General features: G+C 41.1%; 1 protein-coding gene across 6 annotated transcripts in view; it reads right to left on the minus strand.

Annotated features, from left to right (window-relative positions):
- Positions 1-18,408, minus strand: part of PPP2R3A (protein phosphatase 2 regulatory subunit B''alpha) — a 190,483-nt gene that overhangs the window by 107,449 nt on the left and 64,626 nt on the right. For all 6 annotated transcript variants that reach the window (XM_003895077.3, XM_017955869.3, XM_017955870.3 and 3 more), the window contains one exon: positions 7,937-8,040. In XM_003895077.3, coding sequence (XP_003895126.2) covers positions 7,937-8,040 — 104 coding nt within the window. The remainder of the gene's footprint in view (positions 1-7,936; positions 8,041-18,408) is intronic.

Consider the following 18,408-nt stretch of genomic DNA (forward strand, 5'->3'; position numbering starts at 1 on the left):
AGCTCCTCTGAACAAACGATGATAACATCAATAGTTAATTTCAGTTTCATCTGAAGGCCACTTAGATCAATAATCAAGTAAGGAATTTATATAATCAAAGGATGTTTTAGAATGATGAGCTGTCTATGACATAAGGCTGGATGAGTACTGAAGCCTATCAGACCCTCTTCCCTTCCAGTGGTCTAGCATGAAGTAATAAGGCCTTGACCTTGATGGTACAATGGAAACAGAAAGGAAGGAACAGCTGTCTAAAACATTTTCAGGAAACATTCCTCAGGACTCCAGTTACCTCATCTAGTATTCCAAGCATCCAATGGTTCAAGCTAGAAACTTGGGAGTCGTCATGAACTTCTCCCTTCCTTTTACCTCCACACCTATCAACTACCATGCTGTTTCATTTATACCAAATTTGCCCCTTTCTGTCTCCCACTGCCAATATCCATTCTTAGGCTCTTGTTTGTTGCTTGATATTTCTGAATAACACATTTGATCACGTCACTGTCCAAGTTAAAATTCTTCTGTCAAGTAGGCTAAGTCCCAGCTTTTTTTTTTTTTTTTTTTTTTTTTTTTTGAGACGGAGTTTTTGCCCGTCACCCAGGCTGGAGTGCAGTGGCACAATCTCAGCTCACTGCAGCCTCCGCCTCCTGGGTTCAACCAATTCTCCTGCCTCAGCCTCCAGAGTAGCTGGGACTATAGGTGCATGCCATCACGCCTGGCTAGTTTTTGTATTTTTAGTAGAGATGGGGGTTTCACCATGTTGGCCAGGATGTTCTTGATCTCCTGACCTCGTGATCTGCCCACCTCGGCCTCCCAAAGTGCTGGGATTATAGGTGTGAGCCACAGCACCTGGCCTAAAGTCCCAGCTTCTTGACCTGACATAGAAGGGCCTCCAGAATCTGATCCTACCTGCTCATGTCCCCTTCTCTTAACCATTCCTGCACTTGTGGTTGCACAAATGTTCCATGCCTTCTCACACCAGGTATTTGTAAATGCTACCGTCCTACCACAATACCCTTTTCCCTTACTTCACTTTCCAGGAAATATCACTGGCCTCCTGTGTCCTTTCATGTCCTTATTATTTCTGTCATGGCTGTTCCACAGTAGCATAACCTTATTGGAATAACTCTTTTTTTTCCCCAACTTTTATTATAGGTTCAGGGGTACATGTAAGGGTTTGTTATGAAGGTATACTGAGTGATGTAGAGGTTTGGAGTATGAATGAATCCATCTCTGAGGTAGTGAGCACATACCAATAGGTAGTTTTTCAGCCCTTGCTCCCTCCATCACTACCCTTTCTTGTATTCCCCAGTGTCTACTGTTCTCATTTTTTTTTTTTTTTAAATTTGAGACAGAGTCTCGCTCTGTTGCCTAGGTTGGAGTGCAGTGGCACGATCTTGGCTCACTGCAAGCTCTGCCCTCTGGGTTCATGCCACTCTCCTGCCTCAGCCTCCCCAGTAGCTGGGACTACAGGCGCCCGCCACCACGCTCAGCTAATTTTTTTTTTTTTTTTGGTATTTTTAGTAGAGATGGGGTTTCACTGTGTTAGCTAGGATGGTCTCGATCTCCTGACTTCGTGATCTGCCTGCCTCAGTTTCCCAAAGTGCTGGGACTACAGGCGTGAGCCACGCGCCTGGCCTGTTCTCATCTTTATGTCCAGTGTACTTGATGTTTAGCTCCCACTTATAAGTGAGAACATGCGGTATTTGGTTTTCTGTTTCTGTGAATTTGCTTAGGATAATGGTCTCCAGCTGCATCCGTGTTACTTACAAAGAACATGATTTCATTCTTTTTTGTGGCTGCTTAGTAGTCCATGGTGTACCTGTATCACAATTTCTTTATCCAGTCTACCACTGATGGGCATGGCATGTATGTTGATTTCATGTCTTTGCAATTGTGAACAGTGCTTCCATGAACATATGGGTGCATAAGTCTTTTTGGTAGAATGACTTATTTTTCTTTGGGTATATACCCAGTAATGGAACTATCGGATTGAAAGGTAAACTCTCAGTTCTTTGAGAAATCTCCACACTGCTCCATGGAGTTCAGCCATGTCCACCTCTTTAGCGAGACTGGGGAAATTTCTGTGGACTATATCCTCGTATGTTTTCCAAGTTGCGTACTCTTGCTCCTTCTCTCTCAGGAATGCCAATGAGTTATAGGTTTAGTCTCTTTACATAATCCCATATTTCTGAGAGTTTTCATTTTTTAAAATTCTTTATTATTTTTGTCTGCCTGCATTGATTCAAAGGAGTGGTCTTTGAGTTCTGAGACTCTTACCTCAGATTGATCTGCTCCTTTATTAATGCTTCTAGTTGTATTATGGAATTCCCGTAGTAAATTTTTCCATTCTAGAAGTTCAATTTGGTTCTTTCTTAAAATGGCTGTGTCATCTTTCAACTCTCGGATCATTTTACTGTTTTCCCTGGGTTGAGTTTCAACTTTCTCCTGTATTTCACTGAGCTTTCTTACCATTCAGATTCTGAATTCTGTCACTTCAGCTGCTTTAATTTGGTTAACAACCATTGCTGGGGAGTTAGTGAGATCATTTGGAGGTAATAACACACTCTGGTTTTTAGAATTGCCAGAGTTCTTGTGCTGGTTCTTTCTCATCTGTGAGGGCAGGCGTTCCTTTATCTGTTGACGTTGCTATCCTTTGGATGGAGTTTTTTTTTTTTTTACTTTATTTCCTTTGAGGGTTTGACTGTGGTGTAAGCTGAGTACAGCTAATTGGCTTTATTTCTGGATGCTTTCAGAGGGCCAAGGCTCTGTATGGGATCTTTTCTGTTTTGTTTTTTTTTTTTTAGACGGAGTTTCGCTCTTGTTGCCTAGGCTGGAGTGCAATGGTGTGACCTCGGCTCACTGCAACTTCCGCCTCCCAGGCTCAAACGATTTTCCCACCTCAGCCTCTGGAGTAGCTGGGATTATAGGTGCCTGTCACTATTCCCGGCTAATTTTTAGTATTTTTAGTAGAGATGGGGTTCACCATGTTGGCCAGGCTGGTCTTGAACTTTGACCTCAGGTGATCCACCCGCCTTGGCCTCCCAATGTGCTGGGATTACAATTTTCTCTTTCTTGAGACAGAATCTGGCTCTGTCACCAAGGCTGGAGTACGATGGCGTGAACACAGCTCACTGCAGCCTCAACCTTCTGGGTTCAAGCGATCTTCCTGCCTCAGCCTCCCAAGCAGCTGGGACCAGAGGTGCATACCATCATGCCTGGCTATTTTTTTTGTAGAGACAGAGTCTCACTATGTTGCCTAGGCTGGTCTTGAACTCCTAGGCTCATGCAATCTTACTGCCTTGGCCTCCCAAAGTGCTGGGATTACAGGTATGAGTCACTGTGCTTGGCCTGTATGGGATCTTTATTTGTGGTCAGAATTCTGTACTGGGTTTTCTCAGGCAATTCATGCTAGAATTTTTTGGTGGTGTAATTCAAGCTGTAACCCAGGAGATAGCGTTTAATAGTAAGGGCTGCCAGGTAGACTGCAGGTTAGGGGTATGTCTGTGGGTGGTCTGTTCATGCAGTAGGTCAAGGGCGAGGGATCCCTGGGTAAGACGATGCTGCCTTGGCTGTGCAGCTGGTGTGGTGCCCACAGCCTAGGTTTTTTTGGCCAGCAGACAGCAGTGAGAACTGCCCAGCTTGCGTTTCCTTGACAGGGTCTCCTGGTTACTGCCTAGAATTTGGCCCAGCCAGCTAGTTTGTCACAAGACTTCTGCACCCAGATCACTGGGCTATTAGGTGTTCCAGACTGTCAGGTTCCCTTGGAGAGAGGCTGCGGCCCAATACCTGTGCCAGCCCATCAACCCATGCCTCACTCTTCCCAGTGCTCTGAGAGTGAGGGTTCTTCCTTCACTTGAGTTCCAACCACAAGTTTCAGCTTGGCACTTCTGGACTGTGCTCTAACCCTGGGGGCCTGGGACCAGGCCGGTAGCTTTGTTCTCTGGCTCCTTGAGGTGGAGCGCCAGCTGTGCTGGGTGAGCCAAAGTGCTCCCAGGCCACCAGCAAAAGCGCTCTCGCAGGGCAGTGGAGGCTGTGCTGTGTGCCCACTCCTATGGGTGCAGTCAGACAGGGGCCCTGGGAGGGGCTGGTGGACATGGGAGTGAACGGATCAGATGTGCCCTGGTCCTGTGGGAAAGACAGCCCTGCTCTCCAGGTCTGGCAGTCAACAAAGGTTAGAGCCTTAGAGGAATATGGAGAGCTTTGGGGGAATAGATGCCTACGGTTGTGTTTTGTTGCAGCTATTCCCATGCAAAACCCTGTGGGCTCTGTACAGCCTTGAGCTCTGTCTCTGCCAGCTCTCCAATCTGTTTTCCCTGCCAACTCAAATGTCAATGGTGGCCGTGGGATCTCTTGCAGCTAGGATCCCAGAGGTCCACAGTGAGGGTGGCCTGCTCTGCAGTTACTTCTTTTACGCCTTCCTTAGGAGTCATTCAGAGCCCATGCAGTGTTCTCAGTTTCCTCCCTCTTCAGCCCCAGTGACTGCATCATCTCTCCACTGACTGTCAGTGCTTTCTATTAAAAAATCTGTTCAAAGTATGCTGGTTTACTCGATATTTTGGTTTCTCTTGGTAGGAAAGGGAAGCTCTTCCTGGCTGTGTCTTCTTGGCCATCTTCACATCTTTGTCTTTTTTTTTCTTTTTTTGGAGACAGGGTATCATTCTCTTGTCAAGGCTGCGGTACAGTCTCATGATCATAGCTCATTGCAGCCTCAAAGTCCTGGGCTCAAGCAACCCTCCCACCTTAGCCTCCTAAGTAGCTAGGATTACAGGTGCAAGCCAGCAAACATGGCTTGGTGTAACTCTTTCACTAGACTGTAAGCTCTCTACAGGGTATAAAACTGTGTCTTACTTTCTTTGTATCCCAACCACCCTCAAGGCCAGAACACAATACCTGGCATATAGTTAGCATTCAACAAGTGATTAAGGAAGAAAAATAAGAAAATGTTTTTGATCGAACAGATGTATACTTCATTTGTGCTTATTAGAGCTACAGTATGATTTTTATACTTATTCTCCTTACCATTCCTCAACATGCTTAAGGCTCCTGAAGTTAAAAAAATACGTGTTTCAGAAAAAGATTCCCGCAAGAGATGCTAATAGGAACCACCTCTCAGGATGAGAAAATGGGTGGGATGATCACAGTAGAAAAACAGTGAGGTCTTTCAAAAGAACTACTTTTATATATAAAACAGAATAGTAAGATACAGAAATAGCAGAGACATGACAGATGAGAGCTACTCTGAGAGGACAAAGTAAAATCAGAAATGGTCTTGTGCTATGAAATAGAAAAGGTGAATTATAATTTTCTATCAATGTTACTGGCTGGTCAACTCTATGGCAGGAGAAAAGATAAAAGTCATGAAAGCTAAAGAATGAAGGTAAGCATAGCTATTCTAAACTAGTATCTTTCAGAACTTTTAGCACAAAATATTATTTTGTTAATGGACAAATGACACATTTAGATGAAAAGATAAAAGAAAGAAAAGCATAATAAAACTGAAGCAACATTATTGATTCCATTTGAGATGAGTTCTGCCCAAAAGCTGATACTCTAGGACCTCAAAAAGAAACGCTATGGAGCAGTGTCTTTCTCCTAAAAATGTCCTGACGAAAAATGTATGTCAGAGTATAGACGTGAAATGGGCAGTGGCACAGGGAAAGGAAGTGGGATAGAACCCTTTGGAGGAGAGATACTGAGGCCTCCACCCCATAAGCAGTCTGACATGAGGGAAATTATTTCCCTATATTCTTATGATTTCTATATTTGACTTTTTTTTTAAAGATTATGGAGAGCTACTGGAGCAAGTCAGCATATATATGTATTCTCCAAAATGTTTTAATTCTGTATCATTACCTGTTAGCAATTTTTTTGTATTTAAAAGTTTTAATATACTATACTTGAGCCCACATTGCTTTATACAAAGGGTGCAATTTGTAGGAAAAAAAAATTTCAAAACTAAACACGTCTTCTCCAAGGTCAGTGTGGTAACCCACACCACCACGCTTAGCTGCTTCGTCTCCCAAAATAGCCACACTCGGGGCTCCCTTAAAGCACCCTGGCTTTTAAAAGACGTTTTAAGAACTCAAAGAGGAGTTTCCACTAGAGGGCACTCAAATCATTTTAATATCTGACTGTAAAATAACAGTTTAATTTAGAGACACACTTAACTATTCATAGAATTTTTCTGATGAAAAAAAAGATAGGGATAGTTGCTCGCGCTATATAACTTCATAAGCAATTTTCCTGCAGTTAACCAAAATGGAGACTTGTACTTCATGTCTTTCCCCTGCTTTTTGCGTTTTGCAGAAATGTCTTCCTTACAGATAAAATTTAAACAATTCATCTGAATAAAAGAATACAGCTGTTGTGGTGGCGGCTGCTGATCTATTCACCAACATATACTCTTTTAAAAATTTTTTAAAAGTTTTTAAGTTCCAAGGTACATGTGCAGGATGTGCACATCTGTTACATAAACATGTGTCATGGTGGTGTGCTGCACCTATCAATCCATCAGCTAGGTATTAAGCCCAGTATGCACTCACTATTTTTCCTAATGCTCTCCCTTCCCTCACCCCACCTCCTGACAGGCCCCAGTGTGTGCTGTTCCCCTCCCTGTGTCCGTGTGTTCTCATTGTTCAGTTCTCATTTATGAGAACATGTTCCATCAACATACTCTTTAGTTCTAATGTAATGTATGAGGAACTTGGTGAACTTGACCTGCTGCTAGATTTTTAAAAGTAAGAATACATTTATTTATCACCTACTATATTCTCAAGCATTACCCTATTAAGGGCTTTTAGCTGAAATGAAGAAATCAGAAAGAATCTGTCTGTTCAATCTGCTGTTATTGTAGGTTGACGTTAAATAATAATAACAATAGGTGAGTAGCATTTCCCAATAGTTTACCAGGAAGGATATTTAGCTCAGAAAAGGCAAGAAGAACACGCATAACAAGGGTGCTAATCAGTTAAAAGAGGCAGAAGGGGCAAGCTGTGATACTTAGCTAAGATGTATAAATATACCAAGAAATAACTCCTAAAGAAGGGAGAAAAAAGAGATAAAGAAGAAAGATATTGGGTTTGAATTCAAGAAAATTTGTCAGAATGTTAGAATCCAGGAAAAGCTTGATAAATATACTAGTCCTTTGTTTACTTAACTGGGGCTTTCAAAAAGTAATGATTAAAATCTATTAGAATTCAGTATTTCTAATAAATCAACTAGATATAATTCCAAATTGGATCATATGGGAATGAAAATGTATTTCTCATGTGACACATCTGATTTGCCCCCCTTAAAGGGGAGTTCTTATTTGCTTCTATTTCACTGCTGCCGGATTCAAATCCCGAGACCCAAATTTAACAAGTAAAATTGGCTGGGTGTGGGGTTCACACCTGTAATCACAGCACTTTGGGCAGCTGAGCTCGGAGGATTGCTCAAGGCCAGGAGTTTCTGACCAGTCTGGGCAACAGAGTGAGATCCAGTTGCTATAAAAAATTAGCCAGGTGTGGCGGTACATGCCTGTAGTCCTAGCTACTTAGGAGGCTGAGGTAGGACGATCACTTGAGCCCAGGAGTTTGAGGCTGCAGTGAGCTATGACTGGGTCTCTGCACACTAGCCTGGGCAAAAGAGTGACACTCTGTCTCAAAAAAACAAAAATAAAAAACAAACAAGAAAACCCAAGTAAAACTTATCAAATAGTTTTTAAAGAAAGATTTCTGCAGATCTGCTTTACTGTTTTTTAAAGAGGTTAGATAAAGGCTTGTGGCAAATAACTTGTGTGTGGGTAACAATGGTTATAAATCATTGAATTTTCTTTGTTGATATAAAGGGTAAAGGGAAAATGAATAAATAAGTAAAGTAGGTGACCTTTAGAAAGCATGTCATGACGGTCACAGAATTCTTTGCCTAGCCGTAGAGTGACTGCTCACATACTTACTTTCTCCACATGGCAATGAATGACTGTGATGTCACAAATCCTGTCTTCTCTCCCCCTGCAGCCCTGAACATGGGGGCTTTCCAATAGAGAGGACAGCCACAGACCTGCAAATATAAAACACATACAGGGTAAGCCAAGAGGGAATGAAGAGATGACATGGCCAAAGAAAAGGTCTTTGTGGCTTTTACCCTTCATGCCACAGTGGCTGGAAGAGCCCTCAGGAGAACAAAACGGGAGCATAGGCAAATACATCAACTAGGGTAGATTCAGAGAGAGGCCGAGGGGAAACAAAATAAGAGGAGAGAACATGTTTAATGAAGAAAATGGAAATCCATTTACGTTTTCTCCAACTTCATTTAAGGTGATTCCCTCCTCCGACCTGACAGCTAAAGCAACCAGCATCCCTTCCCACCATTTTTTTTTTTTCTGTTTTGAGACGGAGTCATGCCTCTGTTGCCCAGGCTGGAATGCAGTAACACAATCTCAGCTCACTGCAACCTCCGCCTCCTAGGTTTAAGCAATTCTCCTGCCTCAGCCTCCTGAGTAGCTGGGATTACAAGTGCCCACCACACCTGGCAAATTTTTGTATTTTTAGTAGAGATGGAATTTCACCATGTTGGCCAGGCTGGTCTTGAACTTCTGATCTCAAATGATCCACCTGCCTCAGCCTCCCAAAGTGCTGGGATTACAGGCGTGAGCCACCACACTTGGCTTACCACTCTTAGAAATTTACTACCTTCTAGAAAGAAAAAGAAATGACTGAATGTCATAGTTGTATATATGTCCTTCGTTCATTCCAAACACAGCCACCTTTATTACTTGGTCACTTGGTGTTAATATTCCACTACCTATCTCCTTCTCTCTCCTTTGCCTATTATGTTATTAAGTCCTAGGTTCAAGAAGAACCAGAAAATCCTAGACTGCTCAAGAAAACAGCTATCATATCTATTTAAATGGTTCTAATTCAGATAAAAGATGAAAGGTAAAATGCTATCATTTATTTATCTATTAGAGGCTACCACAAATGATTACAAAGCCTTAGGAAAGAATGGGAATGAAATAAAACAATTTTAGTACCCTAAAAGGTATTGATTTTTCTCCATAAAAAAGCTCTTCTTTTCAATTAAAAAAACTGAAGGAGAAAAAATTCTCTAGGAAAAAGGGAGGTAAATTTAGTAAGAACTCTCTTTCTTATGAGAGTAAAATGACAATTTCTTTTTAATTGAAAGGAAGAGGTCCCCAACCCCCAGGCCATGGACACATGGACAGGTACCAGTCCGTGACCTGTTAGGAACTGGGCCAGACAGCAGGAGGTGAAGGGCGGGTGAATGAGCAGTACCACCTGAGCTCCACCTCCTGTCAGACCAGTGGCAGCATCAGATTCTTATAGGAGAGTGAACCCTATTGTGAACTGTGCATGCAAGGGATCTAGGTTGTGCACTCTAAGACATGCCTGATGATCTGAGGCAGAACAATTTCATCCTGATGCTATCCCCCACTCTACCAACATCCATGGAGAAACAGTCTTCCACAAAGCTAGTCCCTGGTGCCAAAAAGGTTGGGGACCACTCCTATAAGCAACAATACAATCCTTACTACTAGCAAAGATAGTCTCCAAATCATCTCAATTTCTACATACACAGAAAACATATTCCCAAATGTGGAACTCTTCAACAAGTCACATTTTGTTATGACATATATATCTCATTATTCACATTAGACCCAGGATCTGTTGCACCCTCATCATTATACAGAGGAAAAGCCTCTCCTCTGGAGGAAGACTAGATGTGCATCCACATTAGGCTTAGGTGAAGCCACTCCTGGTGTGAGGCCTCAGTGCACAGGGGACCCCCATAGGAGCCTGAGGAGTACCTAGTCTGACATTAGTTACCCTGAAAGAACACCCAGGCTGCTGGGTTCATGGAGATGTGGAAGGCAAGATTCAAGACAAGGGAGGTAAGGACAGGGCAGAAATAAGAGGTTGCTGCTGCCGGGGCCACTAAAGCATGTCTGCAAACAGAGTAGAATTTAAGATTTTTTAAGTCCAGAGGTTGAATACCTCATACCTCCACTGGGGTCAAGAATGAGGGAAAGGTGTTGCTTAGCAACCATGTGATTTTGTTTATTGTATAAATAATGATTGCCAAGGTACAAAGCTCACAATTAATATACTTTGGCTGTATAAGCTGTTGAATCCATTTTCCCCAATCCCAGACTCTCCTTTCATGCAGAATGGTGGTTTGCCAAGAAAATGCTCTTAGACAGTCTTAGTGATAGGCTAGTGGCAACCACTGGGAAAGAATCGTCTGTATCATGGAGGCAGGGTGAACGAGCCACAAACAGAAGGTGTGTGGAGACGCTGGAACCGGCTTACCAAAGTGCTTCAAACTCCCACCATTAGAGTCACTCATGAATTTTTCAGAATTGGAGGGATCAGGAATCTTCTAACTTCCTGATCAGAAACACTTCCAGGGGCTGTGTGCTTACTATCTTCTGTGGGGTAACTTCCACTAACTAAGCAAATTTCATTCTCTTACGGTCTTTGCTCCAGAAGACTCCTGTTAAAATGGATATACATCAGCTCAAAAGGAGGAGTAAGTCTCTGAAGGTTAATAAACTTATTATGACCCAAACGCAAAATCCTCAGAGACAGGGTATAGAACAAAGATGTTCTGAAGTAGACTGGAAAAGGTCAGCCTATTGTTCTTATACCGGGGTACAATGAGTAGCCAAGTGTTAAACAGCAGGAGGGTATTATGCCCTTGGAAAAATGACAAAGGGAAAAAATGGGAAAGGCAGAATGGTCAGGGCTGTGGACATTACACTCTGACTATTAAAAAAAACTATGCTAGCCTGCATCTGCTTAAAAATCAAAGATTTAAGATCAAAGGAGCCAGGAGATCAATAAGAACTTAAACAGTAAATGGCATTAATCTGAAGGCAAGAGAATGGCACTTTTATTAACGAAAAGAGAACAAGCTTTTTTTTTTTTTTTTTTTTTAAACAAAGAAAGAGAATGGATAGCAAGTGGGTACACACAGAAATACAGAAAATGGATTTAGGAAACTTACTTTAAGAGGAGGAGGTGAGAGTCAATATGTGGTAATCAAAGTTGCTGGAGCAAAGAAAACTTGATTAACACCTACGGTTTGATCTAAGAATGGCCAACAAAACAAATAATCCAAAGCAAGGTTGTCTAATGATATACACGGGAGAGGATGATTACCCAATATCTGTAATCTTCTTTTAACAATTTAAGATGTCTCAGGTTTATAATTTCATCTGGCCCTCAGGTGATCCTCATGTAGACAAGGGCAGTTATTTTTTTAATCCCATTTTGCAGATGAAGAAATTCAGACACAGAGAGGCTACCTTCCAGGCTATAGGTGTGACGGGTAAAGATGGTGCTATGTCAGCCAGAAGACAGGAGCTGCAGGGCTTTGTATGGTTCAGAAAAGAGTCTTATTCTTCTTCCTCAACTTTCTGCTAGAAGTTAAAACTCCATGATGAATCCTTTGGCCCAGTCTCTGAAAAATGCATTTCTTACTATTTCTCTGTTTCTGTTTCTATGTTGCTTTCATTTCTCTGAGATTCATTCCCTATTCACTTCTTCTCTATCATTACTTAAAGCTGTGGGAAAACGTACAAACTACACACTGAGAATTTAACCAGATGTGAGCATTAAGTTCTTCAGGGCTGTTTGAGGTCTAAGATGAATGAGCTAAACTTCACCAACAGATGCAGATTTCATAAACACAGAGTTTTCTAGGCACTTAAAAACAGATCCCAGTCTTTATAGCTACACTTGAGTGCCACTAAGAGTAGGCGGCAAACTTAAGCTGGTCTTCCAAATAACTTTATAAACTACAAGAATCCATAAGAACATTCATTTATTGCTCTAACAAACTCTCTCCTCCTTACTCCTTAAAGGTTGCCTCTCTTCTCCTTTTCCTATGCCAACCTATCATAAGAATATGAACAGTAAGTGCTAGAGACACAGAGCTCACTGTCTGGTACCAAAAAAGACTTGCATGCATAGTAAAGAACTGTTGAAAATAAGGATGACTTAGTGAGTACTAACAGACTGCAATAGCCAAGTAAAAGCTAAATTAAAAGACAATTAGGAGTAACAAAAAGTCTCTGAGGACTGAGGCGATCACGGTGGACCGGACGCAGGACTAGACTGCAGCTCCAACTTGGGACAGGGAGAGCAGCGTGTGGAAGATTGCATTGTGAATTTTTGCTCCAGAACTACTGCAAGAATAAATCAGGAAACTTGAGAGGACCCACAGACCCCCCAAAGGAAGCAGACTGCTCCTGTAGGACCCAAGAGACACTCCAAATACTGTGCTGGTATCCACGGCTGAGAGACCCACAGAGGGTTCACATCACAGGACGCCGTGCAGACAACCCCCAGTAACAGCCCAGAGCCTGGACTTGCTGGGTGGCTAGATCCAGAAGAGAGATAACAATCACTACATCTTGGCTCTCAGGAAGCCACATCCATAGGAAAAGAGGGAGAGTACTACATCAAGGGAACACCCCGTGGGACAAACGAATCTGACCAACAGCCTTCAGTCCTAGACCTTCCCTCTGACAGAGCCTACCCATATGAGAAGGAACCAGAAAACCAACTCTGGTTATATGACAAAACAAGGTTCTTTAATACCCCCAAAAATCACACTAGCTCACCAGCAATGGACCCAAACCAAGAAGAAATCCCTGATTTACCTGAAAAAGAATTTAGGAGGTTAGTTATTAAGCTTATCAGGGAGGCACCAGAGAAAGGCGAAGCCCAATGTAAGGAAATCCAAAAAACGATAAAAGTGAAGGGAGAAATATTCAAGGAAACAGCATAAATAAAAAACAATAAAAACTTCAGGAAACAATGGACACACTTACAGAAATGCAAAATGCTCTGGAAAGTCTCAGCAATGGAACTGAACAAGCAGAAGAAAGAAATTCGGAGCTCAAAGACAAAGTCTTCAAATTAACCCAATCCAACAAAGACAAAGAAAAAAAGAAAATATGAACAAAGCCTCCAAGGAGTCAAGGATTATGTTAAATGACCAAATCTAAGATTGACTGGTGTTCCTGAGGAAGAAGAGAAATCTAAGTTTGGAAAACATACTTGGGAGAATAATTGAGGAAAACTTCCCTGGCCTCGCTAGAGACTTAGACATCCAAATACAAGAAGCACAAAGAATACCTGGGAAATTAATCACAAAAAGATCACTGCCTAGGCACACTGTCATCAGGTAATCTAAAGTTAAGATAAAGGAAAGAATCTTCAGAGTGGTGACACAAAAGTACCAGGTAACCTATAAAGGAAAACCTACCAGGTTAATAGCAGATTTCTCAGCAGAACCCTACAAGCTAGAAGGAACTACGGCCCTATCTTCAGCCTCCTCAAACAAAACAATTATCAGTTATCCAAAAAAAAAAAAAAAAAGCCAAGAATTTTGTATCCAGCAAAACTAAACTTCGTATAAGAAGAAAAGAGTCTTTTTCAGAAAAAGAAATGCTGAGAGAATTTGCCACTACCAAGCCACCACTACAAGAACTGCTAAAAGGAGCTCTAAATCTTGAAACAAATCCTGGAAACACATCAACACAGAACCTCTTTAAAGCATAAATCCCAGAGGACCTATAAAACAAAAATGCAATTTAAAAAACAAAATAAAAAAACCAAGGTATACAGGAAACAAACAGCATGATGAATGGAATGGTACCTCATATCTCAATATTAACACTGAATATAAATGGTCTAAATGCTCCACTTAAAAGATAAAGAATTGTAGAATTGATAAGAATTCACCAACCAATTATCTGCTGCCTTCAAGAGACTCACCTAACACATAAAGACTTGCACAAACTTAAGGGTGGAAAAAGACATTTCAGGCAAATGGACACCAAAAGCGAGCAGGAGTAGCTATTCTTATAACAGATAAAACAAACTTTAAAGCAACAACAGTTAAAAAAGACAAACAGGAACATTATATAATGATAAAAGGCCTTTTCCAACAGGAAAATATCACAATCCTAAACATATATGCACTAACACTGGAGCTCCCAAGTTTATAAAACAATTACTAATAGACCTAACAAATGAGATAGACAGTAACACAACAAGAGTGGGGGACTTCAATACTCCACTGACAGCACTAGACAGGTCATCAAGACAGAAAGTCAATAAAGAAACAATAGATTTAAACTATACCCTGGAACAAATGGACTTAATAGATATATACAGAACATTCCATCCAACAACTGCAGAATATGCATTCTATTCAACAGTGCATGGAACTTTCTCCAAGATAGACCACAGAAGAGGCCACAAAACGAGCCTCAATACATTTAAGAAACCTGAAATTATATCAAGCACTCTCTCAGACCACAGTGGAATAAAACCTGAAATCAACTCCAAAAGGAAGCCTCAAAATACATGGAAATTAAATAACTTGCTCCTGAATGATCACTGGGTCAAAAATGAAATCAAGATGGAAATTTAAAAAATTATTCAAACTGAATGACAACAGTGACACAACCTATCAAACCCTCTGGGACACAGCAAAGGCAATGCTAAGAGAAAAGTTCATAGCCCTAAATGCTGACATCAAAAAGTCTGGGCTGGGCGCAGTGGCTCACGCCAATCATCCCAGCACTTCGGGAGGCTGAGGTGGGCGGATCATGAGGTCAAGAGATCGAGACCATCCTAGCCAACATGATGAAACCCCGTCTCTATTAAAAAATACAAAAATTAGCTGGGTGTGGTTGTGCGCACCTGTAGTCCCAGCTACTCAGGAGGCTGACGCAGGAGAATCACTTGAACCCAGGAGGTGGCGGCTGCAGTGAGCCAAGATTGCGCCACTGCACTCCCACCTGGTGACAGAGAGAGATTCTGTCTCAAAAAAAAAAAAAAAAGCCTGAAAGAGCACAAACAGACAATCCAAGGTCACACCTCAAGGAATTAGAGAAACAAGAACGGAAGAAACCAAATCCAAACCCAGCAGAAGAAAGGAAATGACCAGGATCGGAGCCGAACTAAATGAGATTGAAAAAAATAATAGAAAAGATAAATGAAACAAAAAGCTAGTTCTTTGAAAAGATAAATAAAATTGATAGACCATTAGCAAGATTAACCAAGAAAAGAAGAGAGAAAATCCAAGTAATCTCAATAAGAAACAAAACAGGAGATATTACAACTGACACCATAGAAATACAAAAGATCATTCAAGGTTACTATGAACACCTTTATGCACATAAACTAGAAAACCTAGAAGACATGGATAAATTCCTGGAAAGATACAACCCTTCTAGCTTAAATCAGGAAGAATCAGATACCGTGAACAGACCAGTAACGAGCAGTGATACTGAAATGGTAACTTAAAAATTACCAACAAAAAGAAGTCCAGGACAGACGGATTTACAGCAGAATTCTACCAGATATTCAAAGAAGAATTGGTACCAATCCTACTGACACTATTCCACAAGACAGAGAAACAGAGAACCCTCCCTAATTCATTCTATGAAGCCGGCATCACCCTAATATCAAAACCAGGAAAGGATATAACCAACCAACCAACCAACCAAACAAACAAAACCTACAGACCAATATCCCTGATGAACATAAATGCTAAAATCCTTAACTAAATACTAGCTAACTGAATCTAACAACATATCAAAAAGATAATCCACCATGATCAAGTGGGTTTCATAACAGGGATGCAGGGATAGCTTAACATATGCAAGCTGATAAATGTGATACACCACATAAACAGAATTAAAAACCAAAATCACATGATCATCTCGATAAATGGAGAAAAAGCATTTGACAAAATCCAGCATCCCTTTATGAAGTCCTAGTCAGAGCAATCAAGAGAAAGAAATAAAGGGTACCCATATCAATAAAGAGGAAGTTGGCCGGGCGTGGTGGTTCACGCCTGTAATCCCAGCACTTTGGGAGGCTGAGGCAGGTGGATCATGAGGTCAGGAGATCGAGACTATCCTGGCTAACACGGTGAAACCCTGTCTCTACCAAAAATACAAAAGATAAGCCGGCATGGTGGCAGGCGCCTGTAGTCCCAGCTACTTGGGAGGCAGAGGCAGGAGATGGCGTGAACCCGGGAGGCAGAGCTTGCAGTTTGCAGTGAGCCGAGATCGAGACACTGCACTCCAGCCTGGGCAAGACTCCGTCTCAAAAATAAAACAACAACAACAACAACAAAAAAACAAAAATAAAGAGGAAGTCAATTTCTCGCTGTTTGCTGATGATATGATTATTTACCCAGAAGATCCTAAAAACTCCTCCAGAAAACTCCTGAAACTGATAAAATAATTCAGCAAAGTTTTCGAATACACAATTAATGTACACAAATCAGTAGCTCTTCTATACAACAACAGTGAGCAAGCTGAGTATCAAATCAAAAACTCGATCCCTTTTACAACAGCTGCAAAAAAAAACAAAAAACAAACAAACAAAAAAAAACATACTTAGCAATACACCTAACCAAGGGGGTGAAAGACCTCTACAAGGAAAACTACAAACCACTGCTGAAAGAAATCACAGATGACACAAACAAATGGAAACACGTACCATGCTCATGGATGGGTAGACTCAATATTGTGAAAATGACCATTCTGCCAAAAGCAATCTACAGACTCAATGCAATTCCCATCACAATTCCTATCAAAATACCACCAACATTCTTCACAGAATTAGAAAAAAACTATTCTAAAATTCATATGGAACCAAAAAAGAGCCTGCATGGCCAATGCAAGACTAGGAAAAAAGAATAAATCTGGAGGCATCACATTACCTGATTTCAAACTATACTATAAGGCCACAGTCATCAAAACAGCATGGTACTGTTATAAAAATAGGCACATAGACAGTGGAAAAGAATAGAGAACCCAGAGATAAAGCCAAATACAGCCAACTGATCCTTGACAAAGTAAACAAAAACACAAAGTAGGGAAAGCATACCCTTTTCAACAAATAGTGCTGGGATAATTGGCTAGTCACATGTAGGAGAATGAAACTGGATCCTCATCTGTCACCTTCTACAAAAATCAACTCAAGATGGATTAAGGACTTAAATCTAAGACCTGAAACTATAAAAATTCTAGAAGATAACACTGGGAAAACCCTTCTAGACATTGGCTTGGACAAAGATTTCATGACGAAGAACCCAAAAGCAAATGTAATAAAAACAAAGATAAATTGCTAGGACTTAAAGAGGTTTTGCACAGTGAAAGGAACAGTCAGCAAGTAAACAGACAACCCACAGAGTGGGAAAAAGTCTTCACGATCTATACATCTGACAAAGGACTAATATCCAGAATCTACAATGAACTCATATCAAAAAGTGGGCTAATGACATGAATAGACAATTCTCAAAAGAAGATATACAAATGGCCAACAAACATATAAAAAATGCTCAATGTCACTAATGATCAGGGAAACGCAAATCAAAATCACAATGCAATACCACCTTACCCCTGCAAAACAAAACAAAACAAAACAAAAAAACCCAAAAGCAAACAAACAAAAAAACCAGTAGATGTTGGCACGGCTGCAGTGAAGAGGGAACACTTCCACACTGCTGCTGGGAATGTAAACTAGTACAACCACAACGGAAAACAGTGTGGAGATTCTTTAAAGAACTAAAAGTAGAACTACCATTTGATCCTGCAATCCCACTACTGGGTATCTACTCAGAGGAAAAGAAGTCACTGTAAAAAAAGATATTTGTACATGCATGTTTATAGCAGCACAATTCGCAATTGCAAAAACGTGGAACCAACCCAATGCCCATCAATCAACAAATGGATATACAAACTGTGCTCTGTGTGTGTGTGTGTGTGTATGTGTATACGATGGAATACTACTCAGCCATAAAATGGAATGAATTAATGGCATTCACAGTGACCAGGATGAGATTGGAGACTATTTCATGTGGAGTAACTCAGGAATGGAAAACCAAACGTCATATGTTCTCACTCAAAAGTGGGAGTGAAGCTATGAGGATGCAAAGGCGTAAGAATGACACAATGGACCTTGGGGACTAAGGGGGAAAGGGTAGGAAGGGGTGAGGGATAAAACACTACAAACAGGGTGCATGGTATACTGCCTGGGTGATGGGTGCACCATAATCTCACAAATCATCACTAAATAACTTACTCATGTAACCAAACACCACCTGTTTCCCAACAAACCATGGAAATAACATTAGAAAAAAAGAGAATTAGCTAACTGGAAGACATGATTATATCAACTTTTAAATAAACGGTTTTAAGAATAAAGAGGCAAAAAAAAAAATACAAACTGACACACACATGATTATATTTTCAGGTAATTACATACGCATCCCCCTCAACTTCCCAGGTAATTATATACACATCCCCGCCCCCAACTTTTTATTGAGACAGGGTCTCACTCTGTCACCCAGGCTGGAGTGTGGTGGCGTGAT

This window comes from Papio anubis, chromosome 2 (genome assembly GCF_008728515.1).
Source record: "Papio anubis isolate 15944 chromosome 2, Panubis1.0, whole genome shotgun sequence".
In the NCBI taxonomy this organism is placed as follows: domain Eukaryota; kingdom Metazoa; phylum Chordata; class Mammalia; order Primates; family Cercopithecidae; genus Papio; species Papio anubis.